Source organism: Dipodomys spectabilis, unplaced genomic scaffold, assembly GCF_019054845.1.
Source record: "Dipodomys spectabilis isolate Male_0828 unplaced genomic scaffold, ASM1905484v1 ptg000081l, whole genome shotgun sequence".
Classification (NCBI taxonomy): domain Eukaryota; kingdom Metazoa; phylum Chordata; class Mammalia; order Rodentia; family Heteromyidae; genus Dipodomys; species Dipodomys spectabilis.
In genome coordinates, this window is record NW_024870758.1 from 6,714,995 (window position 1) to 6,735,033 (window position 20,039).

At 32.1% G+C, this 20,039-nt stretch overlaps 1 protein-coding gene across 1 annotated transcript in view; it reads right to left on the minus strand.

Annotated features, from left to right (window-relative positions):
- Positions 1–20,039, minus strand: part of Lrp1b (LDL receptor related protein 1B) — a 1,466,647-nt gene that overhangs the window by 146,975 nt on the left and 1,299,633 nt on the right. Inside the window, 2 exon segments of the mRNA XM_042683428.1 lie at positions 3,798–3,904; positions 13,015–13,131. Of these exon segments, the coding sequence (XP_042539362.1) occupies positions 3,798–3,904; positions 13,015–13,131 (224 nt within the window).

Here is a 20,039-nt window from a genome sequence, read left to right on the forward strand (position 1 = left end):
CAAAATTTTCTTACTTATGTAAACATATAAAAATATTGTTTGGTAAAATAAAATTGAAAAGTATATTTGTTTTTTAATATAGCTGAAGTTGCTTACAACATGTATATACTTCGCACTCAGGTTTTTTGTTTTTCTTTGTATGTGCAACTACTGGGCTTGAACTTAGGGCCTGTGGGATTTGCTTTTTTTCCAAGGCTGGCACTCAATCTTCTGAGCCACAGATACATGCCTGCCTTTTTTGATGATAAGAATTTCATGGACTTTTGCTGTAAACTATGATTCTTCTTAATTACTAGGATTACAAGCATGAAAGTAGTACCATTCACTTGTATAAAATGTCTTTTTCTAACTCGAAGAAACTAAACTATTTTCTCTAGGGCATGGCCAACATTCTGAACTAGACTAGTAAAACTGAAGAATATCAATTACTTAGCCACCTCTAAAGATGAAATTTAAGATGTTCATTGTCTTATAAGTACTGCGTGCTAACAGATTGCGCTACTGGAGCTCCTGTTTATTGTCTTTAAATACACTATTGTAGATATTTATTTTGATACTATTGACAGTAGATATTTTTTCAAGTTTGTTTCTGTGTACTTTGGACATTATATTAATTATCCTCTTTTATGAAAATTCCATGTTAACAACTTACCTGTTCAGTTTTTTTTTTTTTTTCCTCAAGTGAAGCATTAGATTTTTCTCATAGTATTCTTATTTTCTTTAACTGGGAAATGGCTTTTGATAACTATTGAAGCTGCTAGGGATAATCATTACTTCTAATTTATTAGTTTTAAAAATCTTTTAGTGGGAAAAGTAGAAATTATGTATGAAGAGACAAATCTTGCTAGTGCCAGTGGCTCATGCCTGTAACCCTAGCTATTCATGAGGCTGAGTTCAGAGGATTGTGGTTCAAAGCCAGCCAAGGCAGAAAAGTTCCTGTGAGACTCTTATCTACAATCAACCACTCAAAAACCAGAAGTGGATCTATGATCCAAAGGGGGTAGAGGGCTAGCATTGAGCAAAAAGAGCTTAATGACAGCTCCGAGGCCTCCCCCACAAACAAAGACAGAGAGAGACAGAGAGACAAAGAGAGATAGAGACAGACAGAGACAGAGTCAGAGAGACATAGACAGAGAGAAAAAGAGAGAGAAAGAGAGAGAAAGAGAAAGAGAGAAGGGAGAGAGATCTTTAAGATCTTTCCAAATATCATACTGATACTTTTGGATTTAAAATATTTAGATTTTTTAAAAATTAATTAATTAATTAATTTATTTATTTTTGTCATTGTGGGGCTTGAATCGACCTGGGTGCTATCCCTCAACTCTTCAGCTCAAGGCAGTGTTCTATCAATTGAGCCACAGTGCCACTTCTGGTTTTACTGATGGTTTACTGGAGATAAGTGTCTCATAGTGTTTCCTGCTGGGGCTGGCCTTGAACTGCAATCCTCAGATCTCAGCCATCTGAGTAGCTAGGATTATGGGCATGAACCCCTGGCACCCAGTTTATTATTTAGATTTTAATTTATTCTTTGCATCTATATTCATATTTCCTTTATTTTAATTTTAGGTGATATTTGCATAACCAATAATTGTAAATATCATATGTATTTAAATAAACAAAATATTATTAACAGCAAGTCTGACACTGGAATTTAATATTGTTTGAAATTTTTTGTGTGGTTACAATACATTCTGATAGATGCAAAGGCCAAATATTATAATTTAATGTCACTTTAAAAAATAATTCTCTGTGTAAGGCAGAATGGCATGCCTGATGTGAAATTAGGTTGGTCCAAGTTTTTAAAATTTCTTTTACATTGCTATGGCAGGATATGAATAGGATAATTATATGATTATTGCTTATTCATTCATATGAAATTTCACAATTCTCCAAACTTTTCTTTTTATATTAATATATCTTGAATGTATTTCTGCTTTCTAGCCACTGGTTCAATAGTATATTTTTGTTCTTCTGCTCATTTCGTTGTTTGCTTGCTTTTTGTAAGTACAACCTGTCATTGTAGATTTTAGAAAAATAGAAATTACTGCCAATATTTTTAGCTACTTCATTTTATATATACTGAGCTAAAGGCATGCAAATACAGAAAAATACCATTTGTGAGAGAGATAATGTTTTGCTCAGAGCATTATTATGATAATGCTGAATATACGGACATTATTCAACCACCAAAGAACCACTATTTACAACTTTCAGAACAAGAGAAATGATGTTAGTAAGGATATCTACTTTGACATGAATACAATTTTGTGAAACACCATATTAAATTATGACTTTCATTTTGTGTATGTACCTCACACATCTAGTAATAACATGTAAAATGAAATCACATCTTTAAGCAATGTGTCTCAACTTCTTGAAGTTTCACAATTTACAAAAATCTGGTAGAATAGATTTCAAAAGCAAAACCACACCATTTTACATAGTGTGGATGAGTTCTCATGAGATGTGTCTTCTGAACTTTGAAATGCTTATGGTAAGTTTTGAATGAATGGAGATCAAAAATATGTAACTGCTCTGTGTGTGTTATAGATTTCCTTAAATATTTTTGTTCTTATTAAATAATTCTGGATAAAAGGTGTCTTTCGAGACACCTTTGTAATGATGAATCTTACATTTTTCTGGCCTTCAAATGACAAATCCTACATAACTGTTTCTCAATTCTACGTTCATGAACATGACTTTTAGGTGACATTTTCAAAATGGTGAGAGAATGGAAATTGATCCAATCCTGTTAAAAATGTCCAAGAACTAAGAAAATCTTTGTTTTTGTGGATTCGCTAACCAATATTAATACTCAGTGTTTTTCGTTTTTGTTTTTGTTTTTTAGCCTTAAGAAACCACTAAATACCTGTGGAAGACAGATCTGTAGCAAATACTTCCAAAGTTGAAGAAAAGGTCCTCTATTTTTTAAATTCATTGGAGTAATCTTTTAGCAGTTTGGGCACACAGGTTTCACAGATAGAGGATCAGAGTTTTGGGAGACACTTCATGACTGAAAAGTCTTGATGTTCATGGGAGATCAAAAACCTCACTTTCCTAAGGCTTTTTTGTGCATGCCCTGTTCCTGATATGCAATTAAACAGAGAAAAATCTTTAAATTGACTATTACTAGAATTCTGCTTAATATTAGAAAGAGATGGCTTGGGATTATTTTTGATTTGTTGAAGAAAATATAATCATGTCTCTGCAACTTTTTAAAAACATCATGAAAAAACTATCTAAAATATAAACCTGTAAATATTTTTATCATCTCTGTGCAAAGAATTATACAAAGAAATAATTAACTTTATTCATCTATGTGTGCAAAGTCCATATGATAATTAGATTGTGATTTATCACCTGGGGTTTCATGAAAATTGATGACACACACTGAAGTGTACAAGACTTATATTCATTGAACAAAGAGACTAGGGAGAAGAAACTGTTTTAAATGCATAAAAATTTTAGTCATGACTATAAATACTGCAGCAAATTTTTTAGCAGATTCACAAATGGCAAGGGCATCAGCTACAGGGACTAGAGTTTCCAAGCATCTTATTCCCTATGTAGCCATTCACTAGCTGAAGTAAAACTAGCTATAAAATTAACTGTCAATAGTAGCACAGGAGTTATTCCCTGTGTTGATGCATGTGGCACAGCCTGGGGATTAATACTTATCTCAGTGTGTCAGGAGCAGAGCTCTCTTTGGTCACACTTATTGGACTGAGTAATGATGGTTCTAAGTGCAGTTTAAAGAGTTGCCTTCTTTTCATATTTGTGATTGTAGAAGCACCTACCTCATCAGAACCATCTGCACAGTCAAAGTCTCCATCACACCAAAACCTTGAAGAAACACAATCCCCATTGGCACAGAGAAAATCTTTCAAAGTACAGGTTTGTGGCTCTGAGAATGGAAAAAAAAATCATAGGATTAGCCATTATGTACAAGTACATTCTGATACCTACATAATATAAATAATATAGGAATAAAGTTTTTGAAGCATCAATGGTATAATACAATGCTTTTTTAAATGTACATTTAATGTTATGAACAGATAATGCCATCATAAAAACAAATTGAAAAGACACAAAGATAAGTAGCCTTTTTTTATGTGTATAATGTTATAATTGACTTCCATAATGTTAGAGATATGTTTATTGCTTAATGACACATTTAATCATATTCTGCTACTAAAAATTCCTTGTTAGGTTGTCTCCATTATTTTCAGGGGAAAAATCCTTCTTATTACTACATTAAAAAATAAGGTCTGTATCAAACTGAATGATAAATGAACAGAATTGTAATGACGATTAGCATGTGGAGTCACTAAGGAATTAGGATGAATTAAGAATAAACTTACCTTATATTCTAGATTAAGGAAAATAAAGGATTGATTTTCCTGGGGTCATAATAATGAATTATAATTAATGCCAATTCTAATCTAACACTATTTTTTCAGACAATTTTTTTCATAAAACTACATCAGAAAGCCAGTCAGTCAGTATCTATTCTTATCCTTTTTTTTAATTTTTTTAATTTTTTTAATTTTTTTTATTCTTTTTAAAGTTTTTTTTTTCCCTAGCCATAAAAGAAATGCAAATCAAAACAACATTGAGATACCACCTCACTCCAGTTAGAATGGCAAAAATCAAGAACTCTAACAACAACAGATGCTGGAAGGGATGTGGACAGAAGGGAACCTTACTTCATTGTTGGTGGGAATGTAAACTTGTTCAGACACTTTGGAAAGCAGTATGGAGGTTCCTCAAAAGACTTCACATAGAGCTCCCCTATGACCCAGCAATCCCACTTTTGGGCATTTACCCAAATGTTTACAAACAAGACCACACTAAAGCTAGCAGCACAACTATGATTATTGCAGCACTATTTACTATAGCTAAGATATGGAACCAACCCGATGCCCCTCAGTAGATGAATGGATCAAGAAAATGTGGTATATATACACAATGGAATTCTATGCCTCCATCAGAAAGAATGACATTTCCCCATTTGTTAGGAAATGGAAAGGCTTGGAAAAAATGATATTAAATGAAGTAAACCAAGCCCAAAGAAACATAGGTCCCAGGGTTTCCCTTATTTGCTATATCTAGTATATGTATGAGTCAAGCAGAAAAGGTCAGATAATGTGATGTTAGGAAAATGAACCCTTAGATATGCATTTTAATGTTTTTTTTTCTTTCATGCATTTGTTTCTAACGCATTTATAAGATTATTTCTTTGTTGCTTTGTATGTCCCTCCCCCACAGTATAACCCCTGCTTTCACTATATTTGATGTCAGTACAACTTGTGGAGAAGATGGGGAAAAACAAGTCATTTAAGGATACAGGTGGACCTGTTGCAACAATGAGAAGTACAAGTTGTCATTTCGAAAACGCCGGGGGAGAGGGGGAATTGGGGAGGGGGGGACGATTGGGTAGGGGGGTGTGGGGGGAGGCTGGGAAGGGATGTGAAGGGTAAACAAAGGAGGAGGCTGCAATCCTGGATAAGAAATGTGCGCATTATCCTGCCCATGTAATTGTAACCCCTCTGTACAGTATGTGCACAAAAATAAAATAAAATAAAATGAAAAAAGTAGCCTATTGTTTTTATAAAAATACAGCAACAATGTAAATAAAAGGCTGAAATAATAATAAAATAAATAAATTAAATAAATAAAAGGCTTTATGTTGTCTTAATGTAGTAATGATCTTTTCCAGGTAGACCTCTATGGCATTTAATGCATTTAAGAAAGACATTTTATGACTCTGTGCCTGTAGGCTTACCTAATGATTGGGAAGTAAGTGTAACCTTAGCTTTGTGAATTTTTATTATGTATTCTAGTCATTTTTATATTTTTTCACCAGGAAATACATAGCTAATAAGAAAAGAAGGCATGTGGAAAAGCATAAATAAGTGCTAGATTCCAAAGACAGTTGATTTCTTTGAAAGCAATTGGTAAGTTTACACTATTATTTGCCTTTGACATACATCAATTAATTTTGCTAAGTTGCTAGTTATTATTTTAATTATGGCTCACCACATTTCACTAGGATATAAGCCCAATAGTGCATCATTTTTTTCAAATTTAAATTTCAAGCCGGGAGCTGGTGGCTCATGCCTGTAATCCTAGCTACTCAGGAGGCTGAGATCTGAGGATCACGGTTCAAAGCCAGCCCAGGCAAGGAAAGTCTGTGAGACTCTTATCTCCAATAAACCACTAGAAAACTGGAAGTGGTGCTGTAGCTCAAGTGCTAGAGCGCTCACCTTGAGCTGAAGAGGTGAGGGACAGCACCCAAGCCCAGAGTTCAAGCCCCACGACCGACCAAAAAAAATATTGTAAATGTTATGTACAGAGGGGTTACAGTTACATGAGTAAGGTAATCAGTACATTTCTTGTTGAACATTGTTACCCACTCTGTTTTTCTTCCACTATCCCTACCACTTCCCTGAAATTGTAAAGTTCATTTCCAACCTAGTGTATTGTGAGTATCACTTTTGCATTGGTTCACCCTTTGTCTTGCCATTTTTTTATTCCCCTTCTCTTCCCCCAATCAGATAAACATATATATATATATAAAACATAGGGTACCAAAATTTAAAAAATGAAACAAAAAAACCCAGTGACACAGAGGATATCTTACACTGTGAAATAACTTATGTTTTGACAAGTGGACAATGAAGAAGGATTTTAGAAATTTGGTCCTGCAAATAATCAATAAAACTGCTGGAAATCATCACTTGGTTAGATTGATATCCTACACTTAGAAACATGTTTATTCTAGTGTGTGCTTCTTATGAATTATATTTACATCTATGCCACATAAAATAATATTCACAGCAAGGAAGAGGGAATGTAGGTAACAGATATTCAATTTAAGTTTCCTTCATATCAAGGCTAAGTTTCTATACAAATGTTTGAAGTAATTCACTATTCACTTAGTTTTGTGCTACAAATTCTATTCAACATTTTATTCAACTTTTAGGGTAGCATCTTGATTGCTTAGAATTACAAAAAAAAAACCCTACAGTTTTATATAGAAATAAATGTCTTTGAGAATACATTTAAAACTGTGCAAAATATGTAACATTTTGCAGAGCATTTTTTTGGTTTTAGATTTACTTTGATTTGAAATATGACTTCAAGGTATAAAATTAAGATGTTGCTGTGCACCTGTGGCTCGAGCCTGTAATCCTAGATCTGCAAGGGGCTGTGTGGTTCAAAGCCAGCCTGGGCAGGAAAGTCCTTGAGAGTCTTCTCTCCAATTAACCACTAATTACCGGAAGTGGTGTGGTGGCTCAAATGGTAGAGTGCTTGCCTTGAGCTGAAGAGCTCAAGGAGAGCTCCCCACCCAGAGTTCAAACCCCACAACCAGAAAAAATAAAATAAAATAAATGATGTCATTCAATTGTGATTCAATAACAAGGAATAAACTATGAAATGACTGATATCACTATGTATGTATAGTTTTGAACATAGAAGTTAAAATTTGTGCTATATTCTCTTATAATATTGTCTAAGTTATAATACCAACTATAATCACAATAATTACCAGCTAGCAATCACTTATTTGCTATAAGGCCCAAGGGTAATGTAATTAACTCATCAGTGACTTTTCACGGTAACTATAAATGACCTTTATCGTAATTTTTGAGGCATAAAGAATCTAAGACATCCATTACAAGGCAACCTCCATGGAGAAGTCCTTCTGCTGAACTTGAACCCAAACTACTGGATTATAGAGACTAAGTTATATCATTTAACACTAGGTTATATCATTTCCTCCTATGCAAATGAGGGAGTAATAAGTACTCACATGTTATAGAAATTAACATGAAAGTCCCAGCTAATAAGTTACTTTGCTAAGGCATATGTCTGGTGATATCTAATTTACCTTATAATAGTAAGTAGAAAAACTTTTCGCTTCTATCCATACCCTGACTGAAGCTTTTTCTCATTCCTTGTCTTTATAGACACATGTAGTGTTGTTTTTGTGGAAAACAAATTATAATGGAATGTGTGCAATTTACTTAACAGGAGAAAATAGCAATAAAAAGTTTTCATTTTTAAAATGTGTACATTTAAAAATGTCATACTTAAGTAATTAAAAACAGCAAAGGAAACATTTCTTTTGGAGAATTTGAGAGGGCTCTGAATGGGATTGATTCTTCCTCTAATGTTCTAACTTCCCTTTATTCACCTTAAGAGCAAATGCATTCATCTGCACTAAATGATAAAACCTTCACAAGGGTTTACACATTTTGCTATATGGAAGGATCATAGCTGTGAATGTAAGATTATAAAAATATTTATGGTCAAATGTTGAAAGCATTTCTCTAAAAGTTCCACAGAAAAATTGTTCTCCCAAGACTTTGTCCTATTATTTTTAATTATACTACTCTAATATGGAGATGGAGAGACTACATCAGTTTTGAGAAAAAGGCTTCAGTGAAAATGGAAATCTTGCAAATTTCTACCATACTGGGGGAAAATGCCATCAAATTCATTCCTGAATTGTTATCATGAATTACTATATTTATTCATATATAAATGTTGGCTAGTAATGAAGTAGCTACTCTGTTTCTAACTTTGATCTATGCACTTCAGAGTCTTTTGCTACAGGGTATCTCTATAGAAAAAGGAAAGGAAATTCTGTAATTAGGAAATGCAACACTGAGATATGTTTTTCCTAGTATTGTTTGCTGTACCTTTCATCTCTTCCAGATAAAGAATCATAGGTATGAAAGCGTTTTTCTCAAAATAGAATAACAACAAATACGGTTGTGTCTGGAAACTAAGCTATCTGAAATGAAAATGTGAATGTTTTTTCTTATGCTAATACTTCTAACATACTGCCCCCATGTTAATGTTTTCTGGTATCAATTATGTATCTATAGTACATAGGGAGCTCCCCACATACATAATCAAACAATTTTGCACTGCTTTTATCTAGACAGGCTGATAGACTACTGAGAAGCTTCTATAGGACATGTGTTAGATGTCTTGGAAGACTAAGCTGGATTGTATAATAACAATATAAAAAACAGCACTTCCTTTAATATTGATAGAGGCAAAAACATACAGTCCCAGTATTAAAAATACTTTAGAAATCACCTCATATAGAATGGAATAAACTTGAGCAAAGTAAATTAATTTGACTTTCAAAATCACAAATATAAAAGTAAAGCATAGAGACTTCCCAGGGTTCAGATACTCCAGTGACAGTATTATCATAAGTTCAAAAGTGGTATAAATGTGGGTATAAACAACTCAGGAGAATTTTTAGAATGCTTTTAGTATAGCTGATATTCTATATGAATAAACTATTGATATAAATTCAGTGTGAAAGTATAGAATTTCAAATAAGGCAGCAGCAGCTTCTCTGCAGATAAACCACAATATGGTTTTCAAATTAGTTGGAATTTCTAAATCAGTTAAGGGTTTTAGTTACTTATTTATTTATTTATTTATTATTGTGAAAATACCATACAAAGGGCTTACAATTACATGGGCAAGATAACAAGTGCATTTCTTATCAAGCATTGTTGCCTCCTCCTTTTTTTCCCTTTCCCATCCCTTCCTATACCCCTTCTCCCCCCTACTCGATCTTCCCCTTGCCCTCTCCCCCCCCACCAAAATTGTAAAATTCGTTTTTTGACATAACGACTTGTACATCTCATTGTTGCAATGGGTTCACCTGTATCCCTATTTAAGCTATTTGTTTTTGCCTTCCCCTCCACAAATTATACCAACATCAAATACAGTGAAAGCAGGGGTTATACCATAGGGGAGGGACATACATACAAAGCAACAAAGAAATCATCTTATAAATATGTTAGAAACAATAGCACGAAAGAAAAAAAAACATTTGAATACTTACCTTGGGGTTCATAATAAAAAAAGCAACTTATTTTCTGCATCATTTAGAGAACATACATAGAATATGTTAACTTTTCTTGCTAAAACAATCAGATTGTTAGAGATCTCAAGCATTTGTGAATCTTTGATCCAGATTACAAAATAACTGGGATGATAATAAAATTTTATTAATTTTTGGATTAAAATTTATTGATGAGCCCAAGTGTCCTTGCTAAAGACTTCACAAAAGAAGTGATCAATACTGATCAAATGACAATGGACAAATTATCCTATGTACTTAGGGAAATGAATATAATATAGTAAATTTAAACATACATTAAATACATAGTAAATTTAATATATTGATGATAGATACGTGCCCAGGATTATTTGAACACTTCCTATGCTTACTACTGGAATTTTGCTAACATAATTTAAAGAAGAAAAAAATATAATCTGATTCATAAATGAAGAAATCCCTAAATGATTTTAAAATATGTAGCTATTGTCCTTTATGTTGAATTTACTATTTCTGGTTAAGTACTGTCTTCTTAACAAAGCTAATAATAACATTCAAATATTTATGAACTATAGTATAACTAACAATTTTTACACATAAAATTAAGAATCATGAGTCTAATGCACATGAATATATATACGTGGACAGTAGTTTGCATACATAAATACACATTTACTACACACATGCATGTATATGTATATCTATATACAGTAACTATGACAGATGAGAAACTGGAAGTATTTTGATGATTTTTTAATACAAAAACACTGTTGATTTTTTTCTAAAGCAGTTAACCATATTACTATTCTCTCAGCAATTATTATTTTATTTTTCACTGAGAGTTTTTGCCTATGTATAACTATTTGTATGTTTAATGTTTAAACCTTCTCAGTACCTTTCACCTTTCCAGAGAACATCTTCAACTATCAGAGCTTGAAAGGCATCTCCATAATGAAGATACCTTGAGTCTTCCTTTCTCTTATATACACTTCCTTCTTTAACATATCAATGCAATTTACTCCAAGCTCTCATACTTGTCTGACATGTTTCCCATGTTGGCAGACTCACTAACATGTACACACCTTTCACCCTTTCATGTCACAACTGTAGTATAGATATTGTTTGCTCACTGTTATCCCCCTCTGCAGTTTCATCAATATGTCTTGTCTAAGGCAACAAGCTCAGAATGAATGGAAATGAAAAGAACCACACATAAATGCCTACTTGATATTTCAGTGCTTGATACTGCAGCTACTTCCTTTGCTTTTTCTTAAGGGCTGTGTGGCTACAATGATTTATTAGTTTCCACTGAGACAAGTGAGAGCCAGTGTTCCTTCTCCGTGTATTCTTTTTCCAAAGACTGATTTCAGATGTCAGCACAGTGAAGCTCAGCCACTTACGAAACCTCATAGACTGAATCAGATTCTCTCAACCCTTCACTCTCCCACATAAAATTTATTTATTTTTATATAATATCTATCTATCTATATATTACTTATTATAACTGAAGTCTAACTTATTGTACAGTTTCTATTTCTCACTTGAATAAAAGTTCACCCAGAGTAAGTGTCCAGTGTCTCAGTCTCATACACGCTCTGCTGTTCTCAATATCAATCTTTTATAGCCCATTTGCTCTTAAACATCTATAGGAAAATACTAAATATACCAAAACTAGGTTAAGCAGATATCTATTTGTAAGCTGTGCTACAGAAATAAACAAACTTTATACAAGTCTCTTGGGCACTTATTACAACCACTATAATTTTATCAAATGTGCATTTAATCAATGGAAAGATGGAGAAACTGTGTCAAAGTTTTATTCAATTGCTGATTACAGAAATGTAAAAGCTTTATGATTTTCTGTAACATTCTCTATCTTTCTAAAATTATGATGAGTTGGATGATACCTGTGTTTAAAGACACTTTAAAAGGTTGTATGTTTTTACTATTCTATAACCCAGAGGTTTCATACTTCATGTGTTTATTTCTCTAACACAGGTCAGATTAAGAAAGGAAAATTATAGCTCGGTGAAAGTGGCTGCTGTCTGTAATCCTACCCACTCAGGAGAGTGAGAGCTGAGGATTTCAGTTCCAACCCAGCCCAACAAGTGGTAGAGTGCTAGCCTTGAGCACAAAAACGCTCAAGGAAAGCACCCAGGACTTCAGTCCAAGCCCCAGGAAGCTCAAACACAAAGCAATCTAGAATGTTATTGAAAACATAAATTCAGGGCTTTCAAGTTAAGTATGAACAGGTTTATGAAGTATTTCATTCAATCAATTAGTGCCTCATATAAGTGCTATGTATATTTAATCCTTTAGCTTCTGGAAAATACATACTCTTGGTCCAATGAGATGTTAAGGACAGATGTTATTGCTATAAATCTGCAAGAATCCTTTTAGGAAACAGCAAAAATACTTTTTTAACAAATGGAATTTGAGTATATCATTTCAAACAGCACTATAAATTTCTCTGTTTTCACTGCAATGTATAAAATTAAAAACAAGCAATATCAGAACACAGACACTCTCTCCCAATTTTACATAGTGACATTCATTTTCAGAAAGTAAAAATGTTGCATTGTTATTGGCTTAAAATTTATTATTCAAAATGCAAGAGTCAGATGATAATGGTGTTATTCTATTTTCATGGGGGAAAAAAGCATCTTGAATATATATGCTGTTCACCACTCCGGCGGGAATAAATGATAATTCACTGAGAGATGCTCTTGGGTGAATTTGTAGTGTAAAAGGATTTGAGACTGAAACGAAATGAATACCATCCATTAAAGAATGAGATGTTTTGTGCTGTCTCCACATCATTCAGCTCATTGTAAGAACGTGCATCTAGGGCTTCCTTCATTGCATACTAATGGGTTGCATTAAACCTCATGATACTTTCATACCAATTCTGAGAACTGAAAGAAAATAACTCCCAGGATGAACATTTCAATAATTCTACCCTTTGAGATTCAGGTCAATTTAGTCTGAATATTCTTGTTCAAATGTGAATATATGTATAAAAATGTGAGCTGCAGGACAGAGAGGTGAAATTTTTGCCTTCACTGAAATAAAAATTGTCATCCTGCTTATTGAATGGGCTGTCAAGACTACAAGGTTACTAGACAAAGGCTACTCACTGCAATTTTCTTCATCGGAATTATCACTGCAGTCATTCTGACTATCACACCGCCAGTGATCTGGAATACAGTTGTTGTTTTTACACTGGAATTCATGAGGTCCACAAGTCTTTTTATCTGTAAGAGGAAGAAAAAAATAAACAACAACACAAAGCAGAGTTTGCCTCATTATTCTGTGACATCATCCCCCACAAAATTCTAACTGCTCTACATAATTTATGGTGTATAACATTTTATAAGATTTTAGTTAAATTACTGACAAACAATTCCTAGGGAAATTGAAGGCAAGTGCTGAGAATTATTCTGCTTCCTTTTATGTTGTTATTGACCATGCGTTCATCATAGACCATTAGGAAGCAACTGATGGGATACCTAAACAAAGCCAAAATAAATCAGTAACCAAAAATAAAAGGTCAGAATGACTCCCAGCTATTTTTCTATTTGTAGACCATCCCTAGCCTTCTACTAGTTTCTTCTATAAAGTTACAGAAATAATTTATTATTAATTAAATTCTGGGTTTGTCATTTTAAAAATTTTCTAAGAAACATTTATTCATAATCTACCTATTGTTAGCCATTACCAATTCACAAACTTGTAGGTTATAATTGTTGAGTTTATCTTACCCAAAGTAAGGCTTAAGATTCAGATATTTATATGTGCCTAAACACAATGAGATCTCTTGGGAATGGGGACCAAATGTAAACAAATAATTAATTTGCTGTATGTACATATAAGCACATGAAGAACTTTCTATGGTATTTTTAGGTCACCTATGTTTGAGACTTATCTCTAATGTAATATTTATGATAAGTATTGACAATACTCTTGCATTTAATAAAACAGAAAATCTACATTTAGAAGTTGAAGTTTATGCAAATAATGCCACAGTCAAAAGTGTTTTTATTCCTGATTTAGTAAGTTTCACAACAAATCTAACTTTTTTCCATATGAGTTCAAAATAGAACTCATGCAGTAAGTTCTTATTGAATGTTTAAATCATAATTTTCTAAGTTTCTATCATAGTAAAACCTAATTACACATAGTCTATGATAGTGCTTCTTATAGATGCTTGTATATAAATCACTGGAAAATTTTGCTATCATGAGAATTGAGATTTCATAGGTTTAGGTTTTTTGAAAGCTGAATTTTAATAATATTGACCATGATCTATGAAGCTTGTTGAATAGAAAGGATCAAAATAATTATGATATTATGAACTTTACCCAATAGAATACCAAGAAGGTTATAGTAAAGCCACCGACACAACCATGCTTATTGTATTACTTTTCACCATAGTCATGATGGAATCAACCCAGATGTCCCCCTAAATGGATGAATGGATCAAGAAAAATGTAATTCATACAACATAATTTAACTCATGTATTAGAAAGAATAATATTGCAGAATTTGTAAGAAAATGGAGAATTGAACAAAGTAAAGTTATCTAGATCCAGAGAAATAAGTTTTCCCTCATTTGGAATAGCTAGACTGTACCTGTAAATCTATAAGTAAATGTGTTGGGTGGTATTTATGTGGTCACATATGGATTAACTGAAGGATAATGGACTTCATGAAGAGCTCAAATAGTACAATTTTTTTAGAAAGACTAGGTCAAAGCCCACCAAAATAGCACCATAAAATGGGTACATACAAGAAAGTGGGGGTAGGGCCAAAGCAAGAGGGGAAAATAAATAACGTCGGGATATGGGTGAATGCAGGCAGTAATTCATGATCTATACTACAAAATTAAGAAAAGTAACAGAAGGGGTGGGTCTAAAAAGGGTGAGAATATTGGTTGGAATAATGCTGATCAAAATTCATTCTATATGTAAACTCCTTGTAAAATAGCATGTTCTTTGTACAACTACTTAAAGATAATTTAAAATAATAAGAAGCCTACAAACATCAATGCACAAATTATATGCATTTCCTTCTCATATTTGTAAATCCATTCCTCCTCAGGTATAATAGATTACCAGTAAGGCCTCAGATTTTTTGTTGGTACTCCATACTTCAAAATGCATCACTGACATTTAATGCTCAAAAAAAGAAAGCAAAAGGATTCAGTCATAATTATGAAATTTTAATAGTGAAAATATATAGAGGTATAACTCCAGCTCCTGGATATAAATTTCCATAAAGATGAATAGACTGAACTTACATAATATCCTTAGTGGTTACTATTACATTTAATTAAATAAGGGAGAAAAATAACTAATGAAGAGTTTGACTAAATTCTCCAATTAAATACAAAGGTGTTTAGTAACCAAAGAGGAATTTATATGCAGTTGTTATTCTAGAAACATTTTACTAATACCATTATTATGATATATTGTGAATACATTTATTTAAATACTGTCTGTATTTCCCTCTTATCTTTTTCCTTCCTTCCTGCTAATATATTTTTAGAACCTAACTTGTGTCATACCTAAGGTGCTGTACTTTTTATTATATCATTGTTTTCTGTGTTTTTATTTAACTTTAGGTGTTCTGATTGGCTTAAAAAAGCATTCTGTATATCTTAGCTATTCAGGAAATATTTTTACAATTATTGAGATTTCAACAATGATCATTAAATATATGATATTTGTATTTTTATTTTTGTATTAATAATTCAGATGATCATTTTGTGTTAGCAATTCTATTATTACTGTGGGTAATCATATTGCTATATTATTTTATATTATGCATTAGAGTATGAAAATGTAAACAATATCAGATTAATTCTGACAACTGAAAATGTAGGCCTGGGTGGAATAAATTCCTTGTACCTTTATAAAATTAACAATTGATATTAAGTATAGTATTTTTAACTTAAATTTGTTTTTCTATTTTTAACCCTATTAACACACTGGCATTGTACTTTACATCTCAAAGAGATTTGCATATATTCCTTAAAAAGAGGAAGTTAGGACTTACTGCTTAAACTTCTACTTTAGACACAATGAAATGATGTTGGGAAATATTACTTGCTTTACACATGGGAATACGCATTTATTTCCCAGTTCCTTAATTAGGAATATATCTTACTAATTGTAAATTTATAAATGCAAAAGTCACATTGTTCTTTATTTAAAATCTTTCTTGATAATTGTATAATTATATACAATGTGCACAATTATATGTGTTATATGAATTACAATAAAACTATATGAATAAACACTAATAGGGCTTTTTCAAATATATTGCACATTAAAATCACATGGAAAAACTGAAAATTTCTTTACACAAACATATCCCACATCCAGTTAAATCCCATTACTTTTAGAGTAGAACCTGGACATCAATATTTATCACATATAGCCAGGAGATAACAAGAAACAGTCAAGATTGGAAATCTCTGGCTCAAAAATCAGAACGTAAAAACTTGCATATTACCCACACTACAGTATTTCCGAGTAATGAATATAAAATTCTCATAATAGGTACAATTTTGTGTTAATCACATAATTAAATAGCACTAGTATCCTGTATTTCATTTTTAGCATTATAGAGAAACAATATCTGAAAAGTTGCTTTCTTGGAAGTTTTCACATGAATTGCAGACAAAAATTAAATCTTCCCAGAGAAGTGTAAAAAAGGATATTTAAGGTAGACAACTGTTTATACTATTACAAAATTATTAGTGCTCATGCATGTTTAAGGTATTTTTACAAATAGAACAATTGTGTTATGGTGATGTCACTGAGAATATAAAATTAAGCAAAAGGGATCTATTTCAAATAAAAATAATTTTGGAAAGACTGTTATAAAGTACATATAAAAGTTAGTTTGATTTCTTATATTAGAAACAAAATAAAACAAAAAAGTTAGAATATCCAATAATAAATACCCACTTTGAGATAAATCTAGTGAAAATTCTGTAAGATCTTAATACTGGAAATTATTAATAATTGATGAAAGAAATTCCTGAAGTAATTGCTGAAATAATTCCTAAGAAAAGTGGAGACCATGTGCCTTGGAATCAATGTGCCTTTCTCTAAACTTAAAGCAATCATCATACAAATTCTGACGTTATTGTTGCTTAAGTGATACAGAATTGTCAAATAATATTATAAAACAAAGATGGAGAATGTATATGACCTGATAGCTAAGAATTATTCTAAAGTTACAATAATTTAGGTGGAATAGTAATGAGTAAAATGAATCCATAAATATAACATCTAGAGTTAATTGATTTTTAATAAAAGCTCCTATATTATTTGGTAAATAAATGTAATTCTTCTTAACAAATATTGCCAAAACAAATGATTTTCTTAAATATAAAAACTCTAATTTCAACCCCATCCTAACCTACACATAAATGAAATGATAACAGGCCTAATAGAAAACTGCTAGAATATAGGGAAATTTTATCATAGACTTGGAATGGGCAAGGACTTCTTGGATAGATATTAAAAAAGAACAAACAAAAGAAAAACAGTGGATTAGATGTCAATATTAAAATATGTGTCCTTTAAAAATATCATTAGGAAAATGAATAGACAAATAGCATTTGGAAAATAAGGCATATGAAGCAAGATTTGGATTCTGAATATGCAAAAATTCTTACACAACTTAGTAGGGAGAATATTTGAATAGGAATTTCACAAAACAAGATATTTACATAACAAATAACAATGATAAAAATACTTAGTTATCCAAGTAATGCAAATAAAATTTATGAGATGACAGGACTAGGTACACAAAGAAGCCACACCAAGATATCATCAAAGACATAAATTATTCAGAGCAATCTCATTCCATTAAACATGAATTCACCATGTGACCTAGAAATTTTATCTTGAGTTATTTACCCAAGAAAAATAGTAATCTACATTAATACTCTCATGAACATCATTAAAAGTAATCAACTATGAAAACAATCCAAATTGGACTACATTCATGTAATTTATGATTACTCAGTTATAAAGAAACTGAATATTTTAAAGATTGAATGAATTTGATCATTTAGAACCTGAATACTTAAGTGCTTCCTGAAAGTACATCTTGATGAAATATATATATATATATATATATATATATATACACATATATATTAATTTAGGACCTCAGACGTTTAAGTAGTCTATATACTAAGTGCTACATGCTACAGAAACAACAGAATGACCAAGTTTGGTTGCACACATCTGAAATCATTACTTTAGGCCAACTTGGGCTATATAAAAAGAAATACCACCTTAAATAAATTACAGTAAAATAATTACATGTGTGTATATATAAATAATATAATAAATTATACTAAAAGAGGAATGTTTACATGACACATACGGTTATTCTAAGGACCAAATGAGAAGTACAATATAAAAATGTTAAATAAAGTATGTGGTACATATCTCTTGTACAATAGTAGGTTAATTTGACATTGAATAACAACATGCTCTTCAAATTGACTAATGAGAAGAAATTCATAAATTCATACCCTTCCCTCAGAGAAGGAATCATATACAACAGAACGATTTTGTCACTGGTGGATAAGTATTATGAATATTTAAAGCTAGTAAATTCTACATTAATGTATATTTTTCTCATGAGAGAATGAATGGAAGTTGAGGCCACACAAGCTGAACTTTCTTTATATAATTCTGATTTCTCACTCTAAACTCTTCCCCAAATTTCCATTCACATTCTTTAAATAGTTTTATTCCATGTCTCCCATAACATTTCAGTGGTTACAATTATGCACCGTTTACATCTTGTTACATGAAGAACCAAGAGACCTGATGATGACTTATTCTGGAGAGCAAAATGTGAAGCTCTGCTTCTCTGCTTGAGAAAGGTAACAAAGGGGACAGAGATGAGCAATTAGGAGCTTGTGTCGATATCTTAGCAAGAACAGTCAGTAATGCCTTTGGATATAAGTCTTCTGATTATTTAAAACAGGATTTTTGCATCTGCACAAAGACAAGTATTATACCTTCAAGTCATCATGATTACTTTTACAATCATTTGGTAACATGATACACCAATAGAATGAGGAAATTCTTATAAATGAAGAAAAATGAAAGTTCTGGAAATTCAGAACGAATACATGGATCCAAATTATGATTAAAGTCAACTTGGTCTACTCCTTGGAATCATGGCCAAAAAATTTCTTGCATGACTAATTTATGTTAATTTTTGTCATTTACAGACCAAATTCTGACTAAACATCATATTATCTTTACAGATTAAAAATACTGCAGAGCACTAGTGGTTTACACCTGTATACTAGCTACTCAGGTCCATGAGATTTTTTTAAATTTTATTTTAAACGCGATATATAGAGAGGGGTTACAGTTACATAAGTAAAGTAATTTCTTTTTGAATAATGTTACCCCCCTCCCTATTTTTCTCCCACATTTTTTGTTTTTGGTCATGGGGCCTGAACTTTAAGCCTGGCTACTGTCCATCAGATCTTCAGCTCAAGGCTAGCACTCTACTACTTGAGCCACAGTGCCACTTCCGGCTTTTTCTGCTATGTGATGCTGAGGGATAGAACCCAAGGCCTCATGCATGCAAGGCAAGCACTCTACCACTGAACCATCTTCCCAGACCCTTCTCCCAATTTTTATCTCCCAATTAACCAAAAGAAAACTGGAAGTAGAGATGTGGCTTAAAGAGATGTAGTGATAGGCTTGAGCAAAAGAAGCTTAGTGAGGTTGCAGGCCCTGAGTTCAAGCTTCTACAACCAAAACACAAAAGCAAGCAAGTAAACAAACATAAACCTACATATAGCTGATTCGTATATTTCATTTCCACATACTAACTTATATAATGCTAGCATGTATCACTTGTTTGCCATTTCTATCAATAAGAAACCTCAAGATCAGTCACAATTTAAAAGTGATTTGCAAACCCGGCCTTCCATGGGTGATGATAGAGGCAACTTTTAGCTTATTCTCAACATGATATGTGCTATTACAGCCTCTAGTGATATTGATTATCTGCAAAGCTGCTCATTGTCTTGCATCAGGAAGCATTTGTTGAATCTGAAAATTAATTTCATTTTACTTCTCATCAATCAGGCTAATGCTATGCAATG